Source organism: Falco biarmicus, chromosome 6 (genome assembly GCF_023638135.1).
Source record: "Falco biarmicus isolate bFalBia1 chromosome 6, bFalBia1.pri, whole genome shotgun sequence".
Taxonomy (NCBI): domain Eukaryota; kingdom Metazoa; phylum Chordata; class Aves; order Falconiformes; family Falconidae; genus Falco; species Falco biarmicus.
Window position 1 is genome coordinate 65,289,636 of NC_079293.1, and position 24,067 is coordinate 65,313,702.

The 24,067-nt window shown below is 38.2% G+C and overlaps 1 protein-coding gene across 1 annotated transcript in view; it reads right to left on the reverse strand.

Annotated features, from left to right (window-relative positions):
* CDC40 (cell division cycle 40) overlaps positions 1 to 24,067 on the reverse strand; it is a 40,481-nt gene that overhangs the window by 1,685 nt on the left and 14,729 nt on the right. The window contains exons 4-13 of the mRNA XM_056343057.1: positions 16,942 to 17,025; positions 14,828 to 14,967; positions 14,087 to 14,183; positions 12,283 to 12,422; positions 10,605 to 10,679; positions 9,884 to 9,929; positions 8,262 to 8,363; positions 6,850 to 6,965; positions 6,632 to 6,765; positions 1,955 to 2,031 (exon numbers count right to left, since the gene is read on the reverse strand). Coding sequence (XP_056199032.1) covers positions 1,955 to 2,031; positions 6,632 to 6,765; positions 6,850 to 6,965; positions 8,262 to 8,363; positions 9,884 to 9,929; positions 10,605 to 10,679; positions 12,283 to 12,422; positions 14,087 to 14,183; positions 14,828 to 14,967; positions 16,942 to 17,025 — 1,011 coding nt within the window. The remainder of the gene's footprint in view (positions 1 to 1,954; positions 2,032 to 6,631; positions 6,766 to 6,849; positions 6,966 to 8,261; positions 8,364 to 9,883; positions 9,930 to 10,604; positions 10,680 to 12,282; positions 12,423 to 14,086; positions 14,184 to 14,827; positions 14,968 to 16,941; positions 17,026 to 24,067) is intronic.

Sequence of the window (24,067 nt, forward strand, 5' to 3'; positions counted from 1 at the left end):
AGGCAAAACCAGACATTTGACAGGATTTGGGATGCCTAGTCCTACAAAATGCACTCAGGACTCTAGAAAAGCTCTGGCTGTCACAAAAATGTGTGGCATCAACCCCACTGACTTACTGGTAAGTTGGTAAGTTACTGAGTAAGCTTGCTGGTGCACATAATCAAGTAATTCAGATGAGGGGGAAAAAATCCCATCTAGCTGCAACCTATTTAATTACCTGTTTTGTGGGTATTCTAAGATGGTCACCTCACTTTCTTTAGGGGAAAACCAGGTCTAAGGTAGATTTGGGAGTTTGAAAATTCATACATTTTTGCAACTATTTAGTATTCTCTGCCCTAATGGAATGCAATTTAATAAAGATACTTGAGTGAAAGAAAAAACCCCTAGGCTTTTCTAATCTTAATTCTACCTCATTTTATGTCTTGGCAGTGCACTAACTCCTGTCTGAGAATCCAATAAAGATGATTTGCTACACAGCACCATGGAACAGACAGTTTTGTCCTGAATTCTGCATATCGTCACTGCCTTTACAGTGTTTAATGCAAACAGTGATAACATAAAATGTGCCAACTTGACTGTAAATCTGATCAAACTTCCAGCTACTAGCTTGGAATCTGAGGCTTTTCTTCAGCTTCCCAAAGAAACAAATCACGTGTGTACCCCACGCATGTTATTCTCCTCTTAGTTTTTAAAAGCTCAGTATCTTGCATTGCTCAGGAGGAAAAAATTAATTGATGAGATTCATAAATCAATGCCCCCAAGCAGAAAAGTTCCACATCTGTAAAACTTTCAATTTAGTTTTCTTCAAAGGACTCATTTAACTCCAAAATGAGGCATAACGTGTCTGGCACAATCTGTAGTGTAAGTAATCCAAGAAAACTTGATTTGTGTGATACTGGACTACTGTAGGTCAGGATAATGTTAGTTAATGTGACAGGTGATGCCTTGAGCTGAAAAGATGACTACTTCATTCCTCACATCATTTACTGTCTCATCTCAGAAATCAAATACTCCAAATGCTGGCCAGCCAGAACTGGAAAAAGAACGAGAAACCCAGTATTTCAATGTGGAAGAATGAGATGAATTGAAAAACTGGATCAGAGTACAGCAAGTTGTGCAATTTCAGAAACAGGAGCTGGAAAAGGCCAGCTTGGGAAGCTAACATTTTTAAACGCAGCCATCTCCTTCTCCAGAATCTTCCTTTTTATACTAGAAACTCACTTGTACTGTTAAGAATATTTACATTGCAAAGCAAATACAATTTGATGTTGATAGCCAGCTGAAAATGTCAGCTGTGCAACAAGTTGATCAGCCACTACTCAGCACAGTGGGACTGTTAACTGTAATCTGGCAACACTTTAATAATGTTGACACTGAACCTATTTAATTTTGGCCAAAACAGGTAACTGTTAGAAGGATTTTTCACTGATTACTGGAGGCACTAAACCTTTATCCTCCTTCAGTTTGATTCTAATTGAAGAACATAAGCGCGAAACATTAACATACAGAAACACTGAGATAACTTGGGATTTGTCTTATGCAAGAGTTATTTGGGCTACGTTCAGAAGAGAAAGGAACAGCATTATCACTTTCTGCTTTAACAATGGCACCACAAGGGCTGCTGAACCGGCCTAGCACTTTGCAGCCATCGTCAGTTGCCACCACTGTTTCTCTTAATATTTTAAATACAGCAAAGAGCACGTTGTAGCTCTATGAAAAGAAAAATCCTTTTGCCCTGTCTGGATTGAAGGTCTAAATTTAAATTGATGCAGTTATTCTGATGTAACTCCCCATTTTGACACACGTGTTCTTAAAACTTTTAAATCAAAACCCATGGGGGGAGGGTGTAACACAGGGGTAATGGGGATGCAAGATGGCAGTATTACAGAGGTATCATCAGTAAGACTTGCCTACATAAACTAGGGCTAAGAAGGCAGTTAAAGTGTTAACCTACCATTTGGAGACAAAGTCACGGCTGGCATGGAGTGCATACTTGGCTCAGCTATGTACTTGAAGTCTACAGGAATGTCCCTGCAAAAGGAAGACGTATGTGTTTTATGAAGATATGGAGATGTTCCAAGGGGCTGCCTGCAGTCAGCCGATTTACTCAGCCACCGAACCAGAGAGACTGTAAGGTGGTGTTCAAAGGAAGAATGCGCAAAAGCTCAAAATTATGAATGCCCACCTAGAGATCTCCAGCTGCGGAGCCATCCGCAGGATGGTCTCTGATAGAGTGAGCTTACCCCAATCAAACGACCCAGAGTATAATGCAGAATCGTAATTCCAATTGTTAAGGAATAACAAAAAGATACTCTATTAATAGTTTCCAGTTTAACTGCAGCTCCTGCAAAATCCTAATATAGGTAGCAAAAACAGACTGATATAAGCATGTGTCTTATTGGAACGTCTCACTGACTCAAGTTTTAACTAGAATATTTCTGCCTTTTTTTTTTTTTTGATAAAGGAAAAGACAACAGGAGTCTGTCTCTTGTTTCTCTGACAAAGCCCTTTTCCTCCTGATCTCCCTAAATGGGATGCCAACCAATTCCAAATGTTCACAGCTGACCTGAACCATGACTCTCTGGTCTCAATGGCATACAACACTGTGCCAGTGTATGTTAAGAACATACACTGTCCTGTACAAAGGCCTAGGGAAAAACAAACACAGTCTAATCCTTACTCTGCAGAACTGTCATTTGGTTTTGACTATATAAATTGGATTACTAACGGTCCATGCATATTCACAGTATTCCTCATACTCTGCTCTAGAAGACCAGTAAAGAGGGAAGGCATGCACATGTCTTTCTCATTAAGCAAAAGAAATCTCCAGCAACAAATAGATTTGGTTAATGTATTCAGCAGAAAACACACGCAAAATGTTCTGTAGCAACATTAATTAATACAAAGGGGATGGTTATGACTTCATTGTCTAATTCACACAGTAGAAGGGCTGCTGGGATACTATCGGAGTAGAAAGCGTGGGTGGCTGCCTTGTACTAGCTGACCGAGCCTTGCTGGATGGCAATACAGGCGACATTAGCCAGGTAATTACAATTCTATTTTATTGTGCAGTAAGTGATTTACTGCCATCTTGGGTTAAGCAACGTACACATGGGCAGCAGGGTGCGAAGCTGCTCTGTTGTCAGGAAGCAACCCAAAATGCTTCTGTGAGTTAAATGTTAAAATAATTTACCCTCAGAATAAGGAGGACAACCTGCTTAATACTGTCTGTGGATAAGAGCATGCACAGGGATAACTGGCTTCCAAACAGGCAGACCTAAGACTGCTGTTGGACAGTACATCTGTAAAGGAGTAACAAAAAGTCCACGTAATCTCTGAGGCTGACTAGCATGACAGCACAGGAACTGCAGCCCTCCCCCGTGCCCCATCCTACCTTTTCGCATCAATACCCAAACAGCTTTAAAAGCCACCTGCAACAGGACACACAGCCATCGCTGCAGTGAGGCCAGATCCCGATCCTGATCAGCTCCCACCGTTCAACACTCCCTCTGCCCACTGGTCATGTGGAGTCCTTGATGCCAGGTAAAAGCAATCCCACTGGAAGCCCCATTAAAAACCATCTCATCACAGAAGATGCATTTCCAATGCTGAATTGTACTGCAGTGGGAAATTTAAATGCAGTACAGGTTGTCCTGCCTTCTTTCTCTTTACAAATGAAGGCAAGCTCATCCACCGGAATTTATTCAAGACAGCTCTGCTTTATGTTGAAACCTACCAGACACGCTTAGGACAGCTGCAGGATAGACTGCATTAAACTATTAGGCAGAATAAAGAGATACTTCCATGTTTCACATTTGCTTCTAGTCAAATTGCTAAATAAGTAATATTAGCCTGCTCTCTTAAAAAAATTACCAAGAAAGGTGCTGTCGTGGTTGCCTGGCCTCAAAACTCATGTGATCTATTGTTCGTTCGAGTTTTTCAATTTAAAGATCTTCAAGTCCTTTCCCCACTTCATACCATTTCAAAGGCTGAAAAGTTTTAAATATCAACAGTAGTATCCGCTAGCCAAGATTCGGAAACGTGATACTTTGGGGTTCTAATACAACTTCTTCCCCAAGCAGGAGAGAGAAAAATCCTTTTAAACAAACAAGTGAAAAAAACCCCACAGAACCCACCACCAAACCCAAACCAATCCAATTCTGGGATCTACACATCATGAAGAGCTCTCTCAGGAGACTACAGTATCTGTACCAGGAACACTAGAGAGAAAAGGCCTGCTAAGGAGTACAGCTTTACAGAGATAAGCCTCCTAAGCGTGTCAGGATAATAACCAGGCTACCACTGTACAGTTCTTGCTTTGCTAGCTAACTTGGAAAAAAATGGAAACAAAAATCTCCAAGGTCAATTGCCCAAACCATTTCACTGTTTATCCAAGTAGGATCAGACGCATATGAAGCAAAGACAAAATAACATTTTGCGTTTCTAGAAGAAAGAACACAGAATATGATACCCCTGCCAACTGTAATGTCCCTGCTGTAACAATACAATCACATTAAAGGCAGAAGCAGACAGTTTTAAAGTACTCCCATTAAGATTCCTAAAGAAACCATTTAATCTGCAAGAGTCTGTGCTATACTTGCAGTCTGAACTTTCAGCAATCAACCAACTGTAACTCAGTGTACAGCGCAGTGAAATCTATGCATGGGATGAATTCTCGGGGAAGGGAGGTTTAAATTCTCAGGGGAGAAGTTCCTCACTGTGATGAAGTCTGACACCGCATCCATTACCAGCTCTGGCCAAGTCAAAGTGTTTACAAAACATACTACAAAATTCCTCTAGACAATTGAAACTAAGCAATTAGAACAGCTTTAATTACTGGCTTTTAAGGCCATACTCAGGTCATAATTACTTCTGCTTAGTTTCTGAAGGATACTGAAGAAATATTGTGCTGAAGAACATATGAAGAAACATGCAAAAGGTATAGTAATCACATCACCCTAAGCTGCAAATAATTTTCCTTGTGAACTTAGGAAAACAAGGATTTGAGGTACCGCATGAAATAATTTGCCATGGAAGTTTTCAAGCTCCAAAAGCTTCTGTAGTGAGTATACTAATTTAGTTTTAATGCATTGTAGAAATCTGGGTCTTAAAATTACAGAACTGTGCCTGCAGACCAATTAACATATATCATGGCACGTTGTGGAGACAGGTTTTCAAGTTGTGCCTAGGAAGACAGCATTACATTTGCTTTTTATAAAACCCCCCAAAATCCCTGACGACTGTATTACAGAATACTGCTTACAGTTGAGTTCCCTATTATCTGAACAAGGCAGCTCTTTATTCAGTGTACAGCAAGTACAGTACATATTTTTTCTTCAGAAGGGAAAAAAAAAGCTTCTGCTACTGGAACAATCAGGTTGTGATGTTCCCATGCCAGAACCTTTTTGCCTTTCTTGCTCTCTTCCCCACAGAGTGACTAAATCCACCCACTTCACTATTTATTTCAGCTATCAACACAAAGCTCGTGAAACAAGGGCAATCCAATTTCAAGGAAATAACAAACTTGTGCAAGTGAGATCATCCTCCCACTTGCCAGAGAGGAGACATCCCTTAGCAGATATGATACCGTAAAGGATTTTTCTTTAAGGAGCTCAGTAAATGTATGAGCCTAATTATGAAATACTGAACAGAGGCTCTCTTGGAGTGACATATGGTGACAGCATTACATGTCTAGCCTAAGCCTGAGTTCCCAGACTTTGGTCATTACCACTGCTGCTAACTGGCAATGACAGCAGCTGATCACAGATACACTGAAGGTTTTGCTGGCTTCTTGGGTAACACTCAAATACCACAGACTGGAGTCTCTTGTCTAGGTTTAAAAAAAAAAAAAAAAAATCTAGGAAGGAATTGATTAGTCACAGAGCTGTCGAACTAGTGTCCGTACTGTGCAACAGCTTTGGATGTGTGAACAGCAAAAGGAAATTGAAACCTAAAGATATAGCAGTGATTATTTCATAATGAAATTTGAAATCATAGAGAAAAGTCCTAAGCTGAAAATCTTAGTACCCAGAACTTTGTGGAAAACATTTCAGATAGGAGAGATACATTTTTTCCCCAGGTATGTTAAAAACTGGAAGCTATTTAAGATGATATTTCTTACAAGTTTTTCTTGGATACTTTCACTTTTCTGTCATCTATTGTATTTATACTGTGGGTACCAAGGATTGCCAAAATAACCCCGACTACCAGAAAACCAGAAATGAAGCTACACTAAACTATTTCTTTCATACACGGGCCAAATATTATGTAATACTATGCACATCCCAATTCAAAGCAGTCAAAACTGACACACAGTAATGTAATAGAGGAGGCATTTCTTTAAAGGGTTAATTTAAGGGCTAATACAGCCTTGAGAAAAGAAGACAGAACAGAGATCACTAATACAGTGCAGCGTGCTTCAGGCTGACAGGGCTGTCTTTGGGGGAAAAGGAAATTTATGAAGCGCCTCAAGCCTTAGGCCAGAACAGGGTTGTAAAGCCTGCACTTCCTCAGATAGCTAGAACCCAGTACACTCCAGTGTCCTATGTGCTATGTATACTTTTAAAAATAAACTATGTTCTCAGTTTGCTCACAATATACTTTAAGTTAATATTCGAAATTTTAAACTTACCATTCCCAGACTCTTAAACTCTTGTCATCAGATGTACTCACAAACCTTCTATTTTCATCCACAAACACAATGGTGTTGACAGCTCCCAAATGCCTATCGTATTCCTGCACAATCTCACCACTTCGAATATCCCACTGCAAATAAAAAAGTCAGAATAAGACCTTTTTATTTTTACTAAAATCTGAATTTTTAGAGGAAGACATATTAAGTAGACATACCTGCACAATTTTCTTATCTGACATTCCTGCAACAAAGAGATTTTGTTTGTCTTCATCAGGATTGAACTTGACACAATAAGGAACCTTCCTGTTTGTGAATCTTGAAATGCATTGCCCTGCAACAGAAAAGCCATTCATAGTGCATCAAGTTGGAAGTTCTATGGGCTTATCGGTTCTCTGCAGATATTGATAAAAAACATTAATTTTACTTTTATTTTACTAACAGCAGAAAACACTTGTTTTAAAGCCTTTGAGAGGACTACAGGGTAGAATTTACCCTGCTCTTTGATTATACCTTTTTTCACACGTTTGTATGCACAGACCTGTATAAATACATACACACAAACTGTTCCATACCTTTACTGCAGCTTTCCAAACAGTGTAACTGCTCAGTAGCCTATATGTCATCAAGGACATCAGGGCTGGTCAGGCTATCACAAGCTGACCACTGCCTTTGCAAGGCATCACCTCCTCAGCATCAGAGGTCTTCTCATCAAGAGACTTAAACTCAGGCAAGAATTCCTCAATCCTAAGCCCAGAAAAGGGTAACTAATCCAACTGCAAAACAAACCACTGACCAACTTTCATAGCCTCAGCCATACATACCCTGATTACATGTTAGCCTTAACTTACAGGAGCCCGTTTTAATCCGAAAGCTCAACACATTTTTCAGGTGTCTAAATAACTGAGTTCAGACTTGAGACTGGAGAATGACTTACACCTTACTGGCTGTCACCTGTATAAGACCAGAGGCACTGCCAACCAAGAAAGCTAACAACTTTTTCAAACATGGGAACTTCCTGTCTTAGGAACAGACTTAAGTTTAAAAGAATATTGACAACACCTATCCTGCATCTTTTTAGCTTAAGAAACTATACGGATCAGAATGTTGGAGTATCTCCCAGGCAGTTCTGTGACAGCAACAGACCTACCCTCCAACTCCCTGCCCCAGCAGCTCAATTTCCACCACTTTTCTTATTGGCAGTGCTCCTCACGTTCAGGTTAACCAAAAGATCAAGTGAAACAATTCTTCTAAATTAAGCGTATTCAGGTCTAAATTGTGATTTCATTACCTAGTTTTATGCCTGTAACTGTAAACATGCAATTAAGTGATTTGGTAAAATTTTGTCTTTTTCGCCAAAAATTTTTCTAGCATTACAAATAACTATCAAATTCCTCAAATAAAAAGGTATATGAAATACAGGTATATAGGTAGTGTCAACTGCACTATTACAGATAACAGCAAAACATTTAGGGAAAAAATTACTATTCATCCTGTAACGAAAGCATAAATACTGAACTACAAGACAATATTAAGGATAATTGGAAACAACCTGACTGATAACGTATCTTGGTATTTACTATTAATTAAACACAGTGCCAAATAACAGTGTCTATAAATACAAGCCTACCTGTTTCAGTGTCCCAGAGCTTAAGATAGCGGTCATATGCAGCACTAAGAAACCGAGTGCCAGCATTATTAAAACAGATGTCTCTAACAGCTTTGCTATGTCCTACAAGATAGAAAAAATGTGATGACAAACGAATCCATTCATGCTTAGAATTAATGTTTTTTAACAAAACATTATTCACGTTAAATACTCCAGTCTTTAACAATACCAAGAGAACAAGGAAATCACTTACTGACATTCTTCATGAACCCTAGTAAAGAATGATTCAAGCGAGAAAGAAAAAACCCAAACTCATAAAGAATGATGAGAATTAAATCCCCAAACCCTCAACACCTCTCAAGCACTGGAGAGACAAACAATAGCATTGCACAGAACCAACCACTGTGCATCATTCATGAATTGATACAGAAGCAGAACTTTAAGTACTGCTAGCTTCAAAGATTGTTCTATGCTTCTCAGAGCTGCAAGAGAAGTATAAAACACTGTAATAAATGCCAACATCTAATGAAAGAGAGGAGAGACAAACACTACAGGAGACATATTTAAAGGAGAAACATTTATAATTAGAAAACAGGTACAAAATATGGGAAATATTAGATCAGAAAATTAAGAATGCTTTCATCTGGTGTTACCTTCCTAACCCTTAACCCCAATACTTCAATCTGACCACTGCATCAGACTTGTTAAGTTAAAATACTGGCACAGTGCCTTAAATATAGCAAAATACCAGGCGAATCTGGTTGATAATGACCTTTTGAGAAAGAGAGTCAAACTGTTCAGAAAGGGCAGTCTACTCAGAGAGACCCTTTTTTGAGCCATCATGTTGGCCACACTGCTGTCATATGATATATTATGTGAAAAAAAGACTTCTTTGTTGTTACTCAACATATATTCACTCAGTGTTCTAGCAATGTTCCCATTTCAAAAGGAGAATCAGCTGCTTTTGTTCTGCATTCAAGGCTAAGAAGTTTGTATTTCTCTCTCTCAGCTATCGGCTTTAAAAAGCACCTGTTACATGAAGAAAGATGACACCTGAACCCAAAAAAAAAAAAAAAAAAAATTTCCCAAGCTTTTGCACTAGAAACTCCACACAGAAGATATGACCTATTAAAGGTGGGAATCATCACACCGTGAGATGCCCTCACTGCATAATAACAGCAGGCTGCTGTTCTCAACATGAAGATGGCAATGTAATTTCCTGATTTTGCCTTTGGAAAGGGGTCTTGCATAAAGTATTGATGACTACAGTACTTTAATATTTTGCTTTAAAGATTGTAAGATGTTATACATCAACATTCTCAACACGAAGATGGGGCAATGTAATTTCCTAATTTTGCCTTTGGAAAGGAGTCTTGCATAAAGTATTGATGACTGCAGTACTTTAATTTTTTACTTTAAAGGTTGTAAAATGTTATACATCAACATTAAATTGCTTGGAGTAATTACAAAGGTTCACTAAAAACTTGCACATTTTTCAGTTCTTATTGCCAAGATCATACTGGATACCATTTGCCTTGGATGCCTGCAAGTCCTCTCTATGAAAAATTAGTAAGATAACGTAAATCATATCCTTCCATGAAATTGTTTTAAATACATATAAATTTAAAAAACCAGACTATTACCAATAAATGTTCGTAGACATCTTCGATCACCATATACTTCCCATAGCTTGGAAAAAAAAAAGGGATGGGGAGAAAAGATGTCAATTGTTAAACAATAATGATGCTGAAATTAAGTGCAAACATATATGGCAACATCTCTTAAGAAATTAATTACAAACATATGACATCTACTGATTCATCACAACTATCTACCCAGAAATTCACAAGAATGGTCTGTCACTATCTTGTTAGCAACCCCCGCTTCGAATAACTAACCTCCCCCCCAGCATGTTCCAACTTTAAAGCCCTAAGGTTTTGCTAGTAATAAATAAATAAATCGATAAATCATCAGCTTTCTGGTATGATGTATGCTGGACTAAAATGTGATTAGTTCAAGACCACAAATGCTTCACTAAAACACTTCAACAGAAACCTATTGTTAGTTGTAAAACTAGGTTTCACAGAAAATGAATTATTATAACAGAGGCAATAACCCAAGGAACTTGTGACCTTCTAAATGCTGTTACTAAATGATTAACACTGTTCTAACACCCACAGCCTCGTGTATTATTTCTATCTTTGATCCAAAAAATTTTTATTTTTCTCACTTGATTTTTAAATTACAAGTAACACAGACAAAAGCTACCTGGTAGAGGTACCAAATGTTTAAGTGTTCTAAAATGCATTGCCTATATTCAACGATGGTATAAAACATATATGTGAAACCAGAAAAATAACTCACCTTGATTTTGCAATCCATAGAGCAAGACAACAGTATATGCCCAGAGAGAGGAAACAATCTAACTGCACTGACACCCTGTAAATAAGGACATAATTAAACAGTAAGTGGAGCATCTAGATAGGTCCTAAGTTCACTTGCCCTCTTTTCTAAGAAAAAAGCTAAAGCTTATCTTCATAAAATACACAGATACTGTATCTTGAAAAGAAATAACCTACTCAGGTTCCATTTCAGAAACATTGATGCTTTTTGAACAATTGTTATTGGCAACAAATCGATTCACTTCAACAACTGTATATATACCCTTCTTCAACACTCATACCACTACTGTGGTAAACAGAGCAAAGAAATACAAACTGTGGGCTTGGGCAACTGTTTCTGTGTAACAAGCCTTTTCAGGTGGGGCAGGTGAGGAATTTTTCCACAAAAAATGTTTCTGGCCAACTCCATTTCTTACATGTACTACCAGTGGCTTCTACCCACTGAACTCAGATTCCCTAGACACGGCAGCTTCCCGCCTCTCTCTATTTCAGGTACTCCTTCCAGAGGAAGTCCGAAGAACCACCAAGTACTCATGGTCTGATGTCCCTTCTTCACGTTTCGTATCAGTTACTCTATACATATTTCATCCAGTTCCTCCCACACCTGGTTGGAGTTGGGTGCTTTATCCTCCCTATTACTATGTACTTATATCCCTCAGCTTTTCTACATTTTTCTGCCCATCCTTCTTTTGCTTCTCTCATCAATATTGTTATTCATCTCGTTTGAAGAAAAAAGCTGTTTCATGCATCAGTCTGTTCTAATAGGATAATAGGCAGAGGAGTGACTAGAGCTTTGGGGAAGAGATGTTATTCTGGAAAGAACTGACTGTTGCAGCAACAAGCTGTTTGATGCAGTAATCATTAAAGAAGAGTTCACAGCTGTGACAACTGAAGAAGGGTAAAAGCCAAGTGTTCTCTGTGTCCTCCTTTCTTCCATCTTTCAGATATCATTAAGAAGCCGTTCACTGCAGCACAGCATATTCCCTCAAGCCATATTGAAAATTAAGAGACAAAAGAAGCAGCAAATTGAGTATAAGCTTTACAAACCTGATCAGTGAAATGCTTTTTTAATACCAAAAGTATGTACATAGTTACAGGGTCTGGCACAAGAAGAGACTGTAGATGTTAAGTAGTACCATCAAAGAAGACTCGTAGCAAGGCACACTTCTCAAAGGTTAATAGCTCTATTTAGGAAACCTGTAATGCTGATTCACCATAATCACAAAACCTAACATAACTTTTCGTAAGTTTGATATGAAATAGCCCTTAAGTACTTTTACCATTAAAAAAAAAAAAAAAAAAAGCATTTTTAGGGATCTGTAGAATTAGCCTTACTCTAATTCACGCAGTAGTTTAGGAAGTAACTCCAAATCGCACAGAAGTCACTGAATAATATTCGTCCCTTTAAGAGAGGTCAGGAAGTCACTATGTTAATGAAGAAGTATATGCAGGTAAACAACTACATCTGAGTGAGCGAACACCTTGCGTAAGCATGTAATGCAACCAATTATATGCATAATGTGGTAAAGATGAAAATACTCTTTCCTTCTATGGATACTTCGGTTTTACAGAAGTTACTAGCTTCAAACACAAAGTGAAGTGGGTTTTCATGATGTACATTCTCAAACATGACTTCCTACCTTTGTATGTCCAGACCACACGTGGATTTGTTTCTTTGGAAGGTAGCACTTATCAGGTGGCACTGTAGAACGGAGATTAACTCCAACATCTTGAGGGACATGAAGATAAGATCTCCCTTGATAGTCATACATTTCCTTAACTGAAAAGGCAAACACAGAATGCTGAGAATCCAAAAGCCTGTATTGTAAGAGGTTATAATCTTTGAATGGCTCAACAGCCACACACAATTAAAGTTTTTCTCAACACAGCTGCTCTGCTGTCAAGCAGGAGGAAAAAAAACCCCAAACAACTCTCTTCATAGGATACAGATGTGGAATCTTACTTGACACCAGTTAAGCTCAAACTAAGTCATTTCAGCAAAGTCTCCTTGGAATCTGATAATAAACTTCCCCCTACACATCTTACTCATCATCAAACGGCAAGACAGTTCCTCCAGCCAACAAGGGTTTGCTTTCACTAACTCTACATGGATTATAATGTGCTACGCTAACCCTGTCATATGCTTGCAACTCACATTCCAGCCAGCTCTGTGCTACCAGTCACATCAACCGAATTACAAATCAGAGAAAAAAAAGATCCATTTAGCCAGTGTGAACCAATATTGGTCAGCAGTAGCCAAGAGCTGCTCTTCAACTAGTTTTAAGAAGTTATTGGGACAGTCAGACATGCAGAGATGCATTTTGCATAGAAGCGGGTATTTCAGAACAGACTTGTGTTGGATAGCCATGACATTAAGCTGTGCACCAATTAATTTCTCTGTTTCTGTGATACTGTTACAGCAGTTTTGGTTGTACAAGTGACCTCCTGCACAGTATCAATGTTTGCACATGTCTACAAAATGGCGTACTTCTGGAATGTTTATGTTTGAGAAAATTGAAGTTCATCTTGTAAGGTTGCTCACTGTGAAACTTCAGATAAAGACCATGAAAAGGTAGATACAAAATAATTACTCCTTAAGAGGCTCAGTGGCTAAAATGTAAGGTTTGTCATGCTCATCAGTATTCAATAAATATTGTCATGACCTACTACAAACAAACAGAATGAGGTACTAATGTCAGCAATGCATAGCTTGTAGCATCTTCTTTAATGCATGTAAGAATGGATGCTCCAGCTTGTGCGTGTGAGTCTGGCTTAGAAAGTGGTAAACAAAGAGAGACTCTGTTTATTGTGCCAAGCTATGAGGCAGGACTACTTTGCAGGTGGAGAGCTGAAGTAACAGTTCCCCAAAATCCCTGAATTTTACTTACGTACCAAACCATTTTCTTTGAAGGCACCATATGCTATAGGCTTCCATAGGGTAATTATTTGATACACAATTATTCATAGTATGACAGAAAGAGCATCTACATTAGGAACTGAGGAAGTATAAAGTCCAAGTGATTTTCTAAATTGCATGTAAGCCATAACTCAAAGCACTCCCTGCTGATGAAAGTACTGACACATAAAACTGCAGTAATTCTGAAGCTGAAACTCTAAGCCAAACTCATAACTTTAAAACGTTTGCTCTGTAAAATAGGAAAGGGATACGTGCATCTACTAACATTAAAAATAAATATATAAAAAAAGTACCTTGAAAAATGACATTTCCACACTGCTCTTCACAGTATGAAGTGGAATCAGTCCAAGTTTATCTCTTTCCCTGTCCTTTATGCTTACGCCTGTGAGCACTATTATCTCCAATACAGAAACATCAAGGTGCCTTAGCCAAACTGCTGAGGCTGTCTGCCATACTTACTAATTAACACAGCAGGCAAGAAAACACAGTGAGCAAGAAAATGAGAACAGGCAGGAAGATGCCATTACCATGTAATATAGTCTTCTCCTCTCCAGGTTTATCATCTTCCAGTTTTCCTCTCTTTTGCCTCTTAGCTGTTATTTCATCCAACTCTTTCTGTTCTTCCTGGAAAAATAAACCATGACCTTTTAAAAATCTGCACTCAGAATCACTTAACAAAATTCAGAACTGTACTATCATTTACTTACTATTAAGAACACATTTACTTGCTAAATGAGATTAGAAATATTTCTAAGCCTCAATAAAAAGAACACCTTTATCAAAACCAGAAGAGTTTGAAAAGCTATGTGCACTGAAAAGGATTAAACATTATCTTTTTATTCATAGACTACAGCTAAGCATCACTGACTGAACAAGAAGGATGTTTCTTGGTTGAAGGGCTGGGGTTGGGTGTGTTATTGTTGGATTTTTTGTTTGGCTGTTTTTTTCTTGGGGTTTTTTTTTTTTGTTTGCTGTTTTTTTTTAAAACAAGTTTTACTTTTGGTTCTTTTCAAGCTGCTTCTGTTTATAAACATCTTTTAATTACACACTACACACAGATAAAATGAATTTTATTTCCAAACAGTCTTGCAAATAATTGAATGCAGAATATTTGGAACACCTTATTCAGACATATCACCTGAAATGTGTCGGTCACCCTAAAGCATAGCATAGATCTGCTTGGACAAAATACTAGTGCAGCTGGATTTCTGTTAAAACCACTGCAATGTACTAATAATGTGTATCGATTGTGTTAAGGTAGTACTTACTTCTGATGGTTTGGCTACTTCTTTTTCATCAACATATTTTGCCCATGGTCCCAGAAACCCATCAATATTAGATGCATCATTCTCCTTGAATTTCTTCCTTTTTTCAATTTTCCTTTGTCCTGTTTCAAACACTGTTAAACCTGAAGAAGAAAACAACACACTGCCTAGCTGCTAACACAGAATACATCATAGGTCACATCATAGTCAGTTATAAGAAAAAAACACCACCACCACTCCTTTCAATACACACAGCAAAATGGAAGAAGCATTTGAGTAAAACTACCAAAGCATTGCTAACTTTTCTAACTATGAACACTGCTAACCATGTACAGCAACTAAGGAAACACTTAAAACTGTTTGTTAAGAGTATTTAACCATGCACGTACCCACACATTTTTAACAGTAGGTCTGCAGACTGTAAGAATACATCAGTTTTCATACTTCAAATAGTGCAGTGTGTTTGAAAGTAGTCTCCTAACAATGGCTTCTGATGCCCCTCACCCCTCTCGGTTTCAAAAAAAACCCCAAAACCCTAACCACAACTGTGTATTTTAATTTAGTAAACATTCATAGAACCATAGAACAGTTTGGGCTGGAAGGGACCTTTAAAGGTCGTCTAGTCCCCCCCCCCTGCAATGAGCAGGGGCATCTTCAACCAGATCAGGTTGCTCAGAGCACTGTCCAACCTGGCCTTGAATGTTTCCAGGGATGAGGCATCTACCACCTCACTGGGCAACCTGTCCCAGTGTTCCACCACTCTCACTGTTAAAACTCTCTGCCTTACGCCTACTCTGAATCTACCCTCTTTTAGCTTAAAACCATTACCCCTTGTCCTATTGCTACAGGTCCTAATAAAAAATCTGTCCCCATTGACATGGTCATCTACCTCCAACAACTATCTTGTTCTTTCATATAAATACTAGCTTTTCACAAATGCTGTGTCCTCAGAATTCCATTTGTGAAAACCATTAAACAATATAAATATGGGAGGAAAAAAATTTAAAGTTAAAAGTTGTAGTGACAAAGTTTTTCAAAAAATTGTATATACGATTATGTGCAATTTTCAAGTAATGTTCTCCTACAGCATCAGTAATACTCATCTGGTGCAAAGGAGCCAAAAAGAGCTTTGTATCAAACAAGGGGAAACAGGCAATGTGAAAACTGAAGTAATGATCATATGAAGGAATTATACATTAATCAAGAGTTTTCTTAAAATAAATTACTAAAATTCCATTATGAAAAGTTGGGTTTTAATTTTTGAAATTATTTAATCTTAGCTATTTCTGACTAATGTCTGTAGTTGCTATACCAAAATAAGTGTTTTCCTCATCTTACTTTGGATGGAAAGAGTTAAATAACCTTGGATATATTCCATGGAAGAGGACACAAATAATGGAACCTTGTTTACATATGCAAATAAGATGTCAGAAAAAGAAAAGGACAAGCATAACCATAAAGTTTACACAGGTACATTCTTCCAATGCAAATGAGTAACTTTGAGTGTTAAATACCTTGTATCAGATTATTAATTAAAAACCCCATGCCCCTGGTAGTCAGTCCTCCCAATGGCACCCTATGCCTTTACCATTTGGCAACCTTCCAATGTTTTTTCTTTTCCAAATAACCCAAACAGCTTAAATTGGCTAAGCAGAGATAACACGCAGCTCCCAACAGGAGTGCTAGAGGTTGCATACCGAGTGATCAGTTTACTACTGAGTAGCACAGTTAAGATGATTAGCCCAACATACAGGTATCCTAATGCAGACATATGACAATTTTGTCTAAGACAATTCAAGAGGACCAAAAAGCTGTTTCAAATACACAGATAAATTCTATTCGTGCAATGGCATTTGTTAGGTTCCAACTGCTAATCCTGATATGAAATTTGACATAATAGCCTGAAATATTTGCTATTTCAAGAAAACAAACCACTCCATTATCTCTCTTCCCTCTTCGCATTCCGACTGCAACACATCTTTCTTTATTGTGTCTTTGGACATGGGTAAGTCTCTCATAATTGCTTCTTTTGCCAAAGCTATTTCATTACTTAGTAAAGAAGAAATGAAAACAGTCAGCCGTTGCAAGTAATTTATATGAGACCCTGAATTAATTACCTTGATTTTTTTCAGCTTCTTCTACAGAACCAATATATTTGGTAGCAACTTCAGGGTTATCTATAGAGGGATCTAATGCATAACCTAGAACAAGACGAGAAATAAAATACTGTTATTTCAAGCTTTTAACTTCTGTGTAACTTTTACTATGCTGCCCCCCTGAAATTTCTTTCCCATTGGGCTCTCAAGGAGCTAGGGATGAGGAAGGGTTGATGCTTTGAAATCCTGTCCACTTTTCACTTGGCCTGAATATTAAGATTGTCACGAAGTATTACCACGAGGCCTTTGAGTATGCATTGCTGCAAGAATACTTATATTTGCACAAGACAGAGAACCAAATAATTATAATAGGCAACAGTTAACATAAAGACACAAAGGGAGGGTAGTCACAGAAAACAAAATCACAGAATCTTTCTGGTGGAAAGAGACCGCAGAAGGCCCCTGCTCCAAGCAAGATCAACACTGAATCTGGACCAGTTTGCTGTAATGCAAACAATTTGAATTTGACACGCCATAGCAACCTCTTCTTCTTGTAACATGGCATAAGGGAAAGACTAGCTCAAAAATCTTGTGTCAGGGACATGTGATTTTAAACAGATGCTGCTTTAGTTCAGGGCACCGGTTCCTTGGTTTGCAAAATAAGTCACACTGAAACCAGTCTGCTGCTGCTGCTGCACACAGTGAGCCCTCCAGCTTCAGCAGCAGCCTCTGGCCCCACAGCCCCCTGCCCTGCCCACTACCTCCGCTGGGTCAGAGAGCTCATCTCTGGTAACCCTGGGCATGGCAGCAGCTGGAAGGAAGGGGACAAAATGAAAACAAATGAAGTTTTCTAGGGCTTTGTGCATATTCTGTCTCTCCCAGCAAAAATTATTTCATCCTCCTCCTGCCAGAGTTGGGACAGCTTGTTCCTTCAACTTGAAAGCAGTTGCTTTAACTAACGTGAATGATATCAGAAGCAGCAGCAATGGCCTTTAATTTTTAAAAGAATTAAGTATTCACATCTTCATCTCCTGATTACAGCTATTGAATCTTGTTAAAAAAAAGAAACCCAAAACTGCTGCATTTACTCCTATAAATAATTTATAAAATGTACCAGCGTTTCACAGATATTCAGGGTATTTACAATTTTTTTATACTGAGGTTCTCATCTTAATATGCATATCTTACAGTTTTTCCTCCATTTCTCCTGAAGTGGATGGCATGATCTTATGAGAATAAAATAGACAAATTCATGTAGTTTCCAAGGAACAGGTGCGCTGAACAGCTACTGACCACCGTGGCTTTTTTTTTTGGGAAAGACTGCACCCTGGTGGACATACCACCGATTTTTATTAAGTATTATTCAAGTGACAAAATGTCCCTTGAGGACCCAATGAGAATTTCTCCATATTGGGAAGGAAAAGAAAAAAAATAGTAAAAAAAGCAATGAAGATGTTAAACCACTGGTAAAAGTAATCACACACACAAAATCAAAGAAATCCTACAGCATACAATTTAATTATTCTATTTTGATCTCCTATCAAATTATTTTCTATCTAATTATTCTGTACTGATTCACAGAGACAATCATGAACAGTGGGAGATTACCCAGTCCATCACAGAAACCAATGGCCCATAAAATCACTTGGGTGCATACAAGCTGAGAACCCATCAACAGCATCCCAATAGCCAGAGGAGATCATCTCCCCAAACACTTCTCAGGAAAACTACTGTCCTAGAAGAAGGTCGAGTTCATTTCTTTTTAGATGCTGAAAAATATTACTGAAATTAGTAGAAAAGCCATTCCAAGAACACAGCAAGTGTTCACATACAAATGGAGCTATCCAGCTGCAGACCAGCTCTGGAGTTTCAAACCTAGTAAAGACCCTGTTGTGGAACAACATATGCGCAGACGCTCCATGAATGTGATACAGGGAGAGAAATGCGTACCAATGCCCTCTTATGAAATACACCTTCCTGCTATACCTAAACCAAACAACAAAAAAATTATTCTAGACTATTACTAGGATTTACTTCCATAGATAACCAAACTGAGCAGGCACTGCAATTAGACTTTCAATAGCAACTGCCTGCTTTTACTAAGCCACTATTTCAATGTTCTCTTCCAAGCTATAAGGTTTCTGTTAACAGAGAAAGATATTACTTTGGAATTATGTCAAAATCAATACAGTAGTTTACTTGTCCTCCAACTGTATTGACACAGTCTCTGGGACTCTATTTGCTTGATGCTTGTAAAAGAGGGACAGTATTCTAATGAATAGGGCCCCTGGGCCAAGCACAGCTTCCCGTGGAAGTGGAGACTTCTTATAGCTGGGTTGAATTTGGTCCAGCATCATTCTCATAGAAAAGCTCTGAACAATTTCTACTTTCTAGTGGATATATGAAAGAGAATCTTTTCTTTCTGGCTGGGACTCCTAAACGCAGCTGCAAAAGACAGCTTGCTTTTATCCGACTCAGCTGGTATGCCATATAATGTGCCCTGACTTCTGCGTCTCCTTCAGTTTTATTTAGAAGGTAGGTATTTAATGCCACATTTTAGCAAGGAAAGGTACAATTCCACCTACATCCATAATTTCAGTGCACCTGAAAATGGCTGTTTAAATAATCACTTTGATGTGTACTCCAGAAAGAGAGCCAATTAAACTATGTTTACACTGTGCTGTGCATTGCAGCATACAGAGACCCAAGGTAGCTCAGATAGGCAGGAAAATACAGCTAGGCTAACCCGTTCTGACCACACCGGCCTCTCCATAGAATCAAAGTAATGAGAGAATAAACTGCCTACAATTGTAATAGTGACTGTAGGTGTTGCATGTAACAGGAGTAGCTGAGAAAAAAATCAGGATTGTTATTGCTAAGTCAGAATCATTTTAAGCTCTTAAAATATCAGTCTTACTGATGAAGTAATCCTGTTATAACCAAGTTCCTGAATACTCAAAGAGCTTTGAGATTCATGGACAGAAGACTGTTTATTAAAAAGGACATTAATATCTTGTGAAGGAGAGATTTTAAAATACTAACTGCTGCACAAATGAAGCAGTCCACTTACAGAATGAGTGGTGATGCTGAATAGCTATGAAATTATTTTCCCACCATACTCGTGAAAAGTTTGTGTGCAGCATGTAAAAAATAATCCATAATTCTGCTTCACACTGAAAAGTTATATAAGCCCATGTAATTAAGGAGAGTATATTTCCCCCCCCCTTTTTTTTTTTTAAACAATGCTCAGAAGGGAATTTTCAAGAAAAGAGACTGCTTCTGCTGAGGGTACAACACAGAAGAATAAACAAGTGCTTGTATTTTAGGACTTCCTAGGTTTTTTAGCCATGCTCCAAGGACTACAACATGGAAAAATATAAGCTCATTAAGCTTTTGGCCATTTACATCACAAAGGCTTGTGAAGAGAAATTTGTTTTTCTAGAGAGAAAGCCTTCTCTTTAATAGCTGAAATTATATAAGAAGATTGCCTTACATCAGTGGATCCAAAATAGGGTAGATTATCTACAACTGCAGATGCAAAACTGGTTACCAAATAAAAAAAGGTCAGATTCTCACAGAGTAATTATTAATGGCTTTCCATCAAACTGGGAGGGGATCTTATAAAAAATTATATAATGGCCTGTCTGAATCGATTTTTTCAGTATTTTTATAGATTATGCCATCAGCAAAGGATCGCATGTAAAACCTGCAGCTGACACCAAGTGAACTACTTCACTTCAGCAATGGCATACTCAGTGGAAAAAAAAAAAAAAAAAAGGAAGAAGAAAAGAAAATAACTGATTAGGTACAGGGGAAAAAAAATACAGGCTGCAACGGTAGTGGTGTTGATACACTTAAGTCTACCTCACACCAATTAAAAAAAAAAAGAAATCTGAGAGTCATTGCAAAGGAAAAAACTATATAAAACATGGAACAGGAGTTTTAAGCAATGTTTTTTAAAGAAAAATGTAGATAAAAATTGAGGGCAACAACAATGCTAAGATGTTGCGAGTGAAGGACAGGCCTAGAAAAGGCTGAAGAAACATGCTTGTCAATCTGAAGAGAGATGAAGGACAGATGGCAAAAAACTGACAGACCAAAGGTAGTTTCAACATGTAAAACATTAGAGACAACAATGACCCATGACTTGATAGGGCTGCTGAACAGAAAATGAGAAATAGTTTAAATCTGCAGCACAGAAGGTTCAGGGTGGTATCAATAAAATCTCAACTATTACACTTGTGAAAAAACTACAAATATAATTTTTATGTAGATTTTAAAGCCATGCAAAATAGTATAAAAATAGGAATGTTCGTGAAGCAATTCTGACTCAAGAGATCTGACTATATCACTGGTTTCAAGCTGTTGTCTGTGGATACAGAACCCGAATATCCCCTGACTCCTTCTGGGGAGTCTGAAAGTCAAAAGAAGCAGGAACAAAATGACAGTTTAAGAATCCAGTCTCTAGGAGAAAAAACAAAAAAACAACCAACCAAACAAAAAAGAGAATGACTAGAGCAGTCAAAGATTTGGCTATTATATCCCTGAACTACAATGTTTGTATAATAAAGAATGAGGACAGCAGCAGATACCTGACTACTTCCACATGCTGGTATGACAGAAATATTCCTGATAAAGAAGCTGAGGTCTGGTTGATTGAGCAGTGCAGGAAACTTGATTTAAAGACGTTTTTTCTAAGGATACACATTTTAACAATGACCATAGCGCAGTATAAATCAGCATTGGTGAGGAAGCAAAGCAAGCTGTAAAAAACATTTACTACAACGAACTCAATCTTACATCAGGAGGGCTATATTAAGTAAAGATTTTAAAAAGGAACAGAAAGCGAGCACCAAAGGGTAAAGCCTTTTCCAAATGCAGGGCCACTTCAAAGACACCATGTAGGAGACAAAGAACTAATGCCTGCCAGCTATTAAAAGACTACTTTAAAGAGACCAGAAGGAAGTGAGCACAGCTGAACAGTATGTAAAGAGAAACCATTAGAAATAAGGAACTATTCTTCAAAGAGCTGAAGTTGCATCCAAATGCGAAAAATACAAAGAACCAAACCCTAGCAGACAAAGTAAATGCTACAGTAAGGCAGCCCCAACCCTCCCCACCCCAAAGTGTGAAGCAAATCGCAGAAGGCATAAAAACTAACACTTTCCTTTGTCAAAAACTGCAGGGGCAGAAAGCATACCAGACAGCATGTAGGCCAACAGATGATCAAGGAATGAAAAGAGAGCATGAGTGAGGTTTTTTAAACACATGTTCATTATGGAGGACCTTGGGTAAGCTCCTGTACCCAAGGTAACACGACAAAACATCTACCTCAAAGTAAAATGTCAGGAGACTGAAGAGACAAATAAGTGGTAACAAAACACCAGGACCAGAAGGCAGTCATCCAAGAGACCTAAAGCCGAACCGCAGCGCAAAATTTCTCAACTAGTATCACCTCAATATGACAGAAATTGAATGTTTTGAATATGATGCCAACTCTCAAAAAATGCTTCAGAGGAGATGTGGGGAACTACAGATCAATCAGCCAGACATTGTATAGTTAGAAGTTTCAAGTGGTAGAAACCAGAATAAAAAAACCCCACACGAGTAGGCACTCGGATGAGCACTATATATTGCAGCAGAGCAGACAACACAGCCTTGTGTACAGGTAAATGAAAATGACAGAACCTCCAGACTATTTCTGAGGTGACAATCATGTGAATGAGCAAAGCTTGCTTGATGTTAGATACCTATATGAAACTGAGTTAGACTGATTACAGGGTACCTCAAAGACACTTAAAAAACCCCACAGGTCTTTTATATGGACAATTGATTAAAAGTTACTAAACCACTGGTGAGAATAAATGGCTGGCTTCTATGGCACAGGAAAGTTGCTGCTGGATCCATGCTCAGGCCCCTGCTATTCAACATATTGATAAACAACCTGAAAAAAGGGAGCAAGCAGCTTTTCCAAAGTTACTCAAAGTCATAGAGAAAAATCCAATGTTAAGAATTCTTAGAAACAGAAGGGAAAAAGCCTTTCGCATTATTAAGCCACAGAACAAATTCACAGTGAGATTACATGTTAAACACTGCACAGCTTTGCTGTTCATCTCAGGAGTGACACACTGGAACTAGCAGAGACATGGAAGAAGAATAAGCACAGCCATAGGCATGGAAAGGCTGCAGCAGAGGAACAGTAAGATTGACCAGATCTTTTCAGGTAGAAATAAAGCAGACTGAAATGAAGTTATGGACAAGATCTATAAAAAAGGAATGACACAGAAACGGTGAATAAAAAATGACTGCTCGTTGGGTCTTCCAACAAAAGAGACTAGGCTGTATCAAGCCAAACGAGAAGGCTGTTAAGTTTCCCAAGTTCAAAACAGAGGTACTTCCTCACACAAGCTGCTGCTAAGCTGTAGAACAGCCTGCAATAGGTTACTACATACACAGAAAAATTATATGGGTTCAAGAAGCAGCTGGACAAATTTGTCAAAAAACAAAACCAAACAAAACCAACAAATTCACTGAAAATGAACAAATATAGAGACATTGCCCTTGGTTGAAAGACCGCATAGTGAAAAAAAGCATTCAGAGTATCACTATTCCCCTTGCTTCTTTCTTCTACTTCTAACTAGGTATCCATTGCTGCCCACCTGTCTAATGGGATAAAGGGTTGGAAGGAGCCTCAGTCAATGACAGTATGGATGTTCTGAGCTATCCAAGCATCACAAGGAAATTTGACAGTAAATATTTACTGCAAGAGAAGTAGATGAGGAAAAGTGTGCCAAAAATACTAGGGTTTTGTTTGTGATTAATATATAGGTTTCTCACTAAATATGTATTAACTTTGAAGATTATATATAAAGCTTCACACACACACCCTTTTTTTTTTTAAAGATCTGCAGCAGTTGAGCTGTTCTGGATAGATGATCTCATTTATCACCCTCTCTGTCCTGTACCACACTCATCCTCCGTTTATCGTCACTGCTTATCTACATGCTAGCCACTGCAGATTTGTTTGAGACCTCCTGCCTTAGCACAATGGTGCTGAACAGACTAACAGAGGCCAGAGGTCTCAAGATCTGCAGCTTTTAATTAAGAGGTTTACCCTTCGTTCTTCCAATATGCTACGACTTAGTCA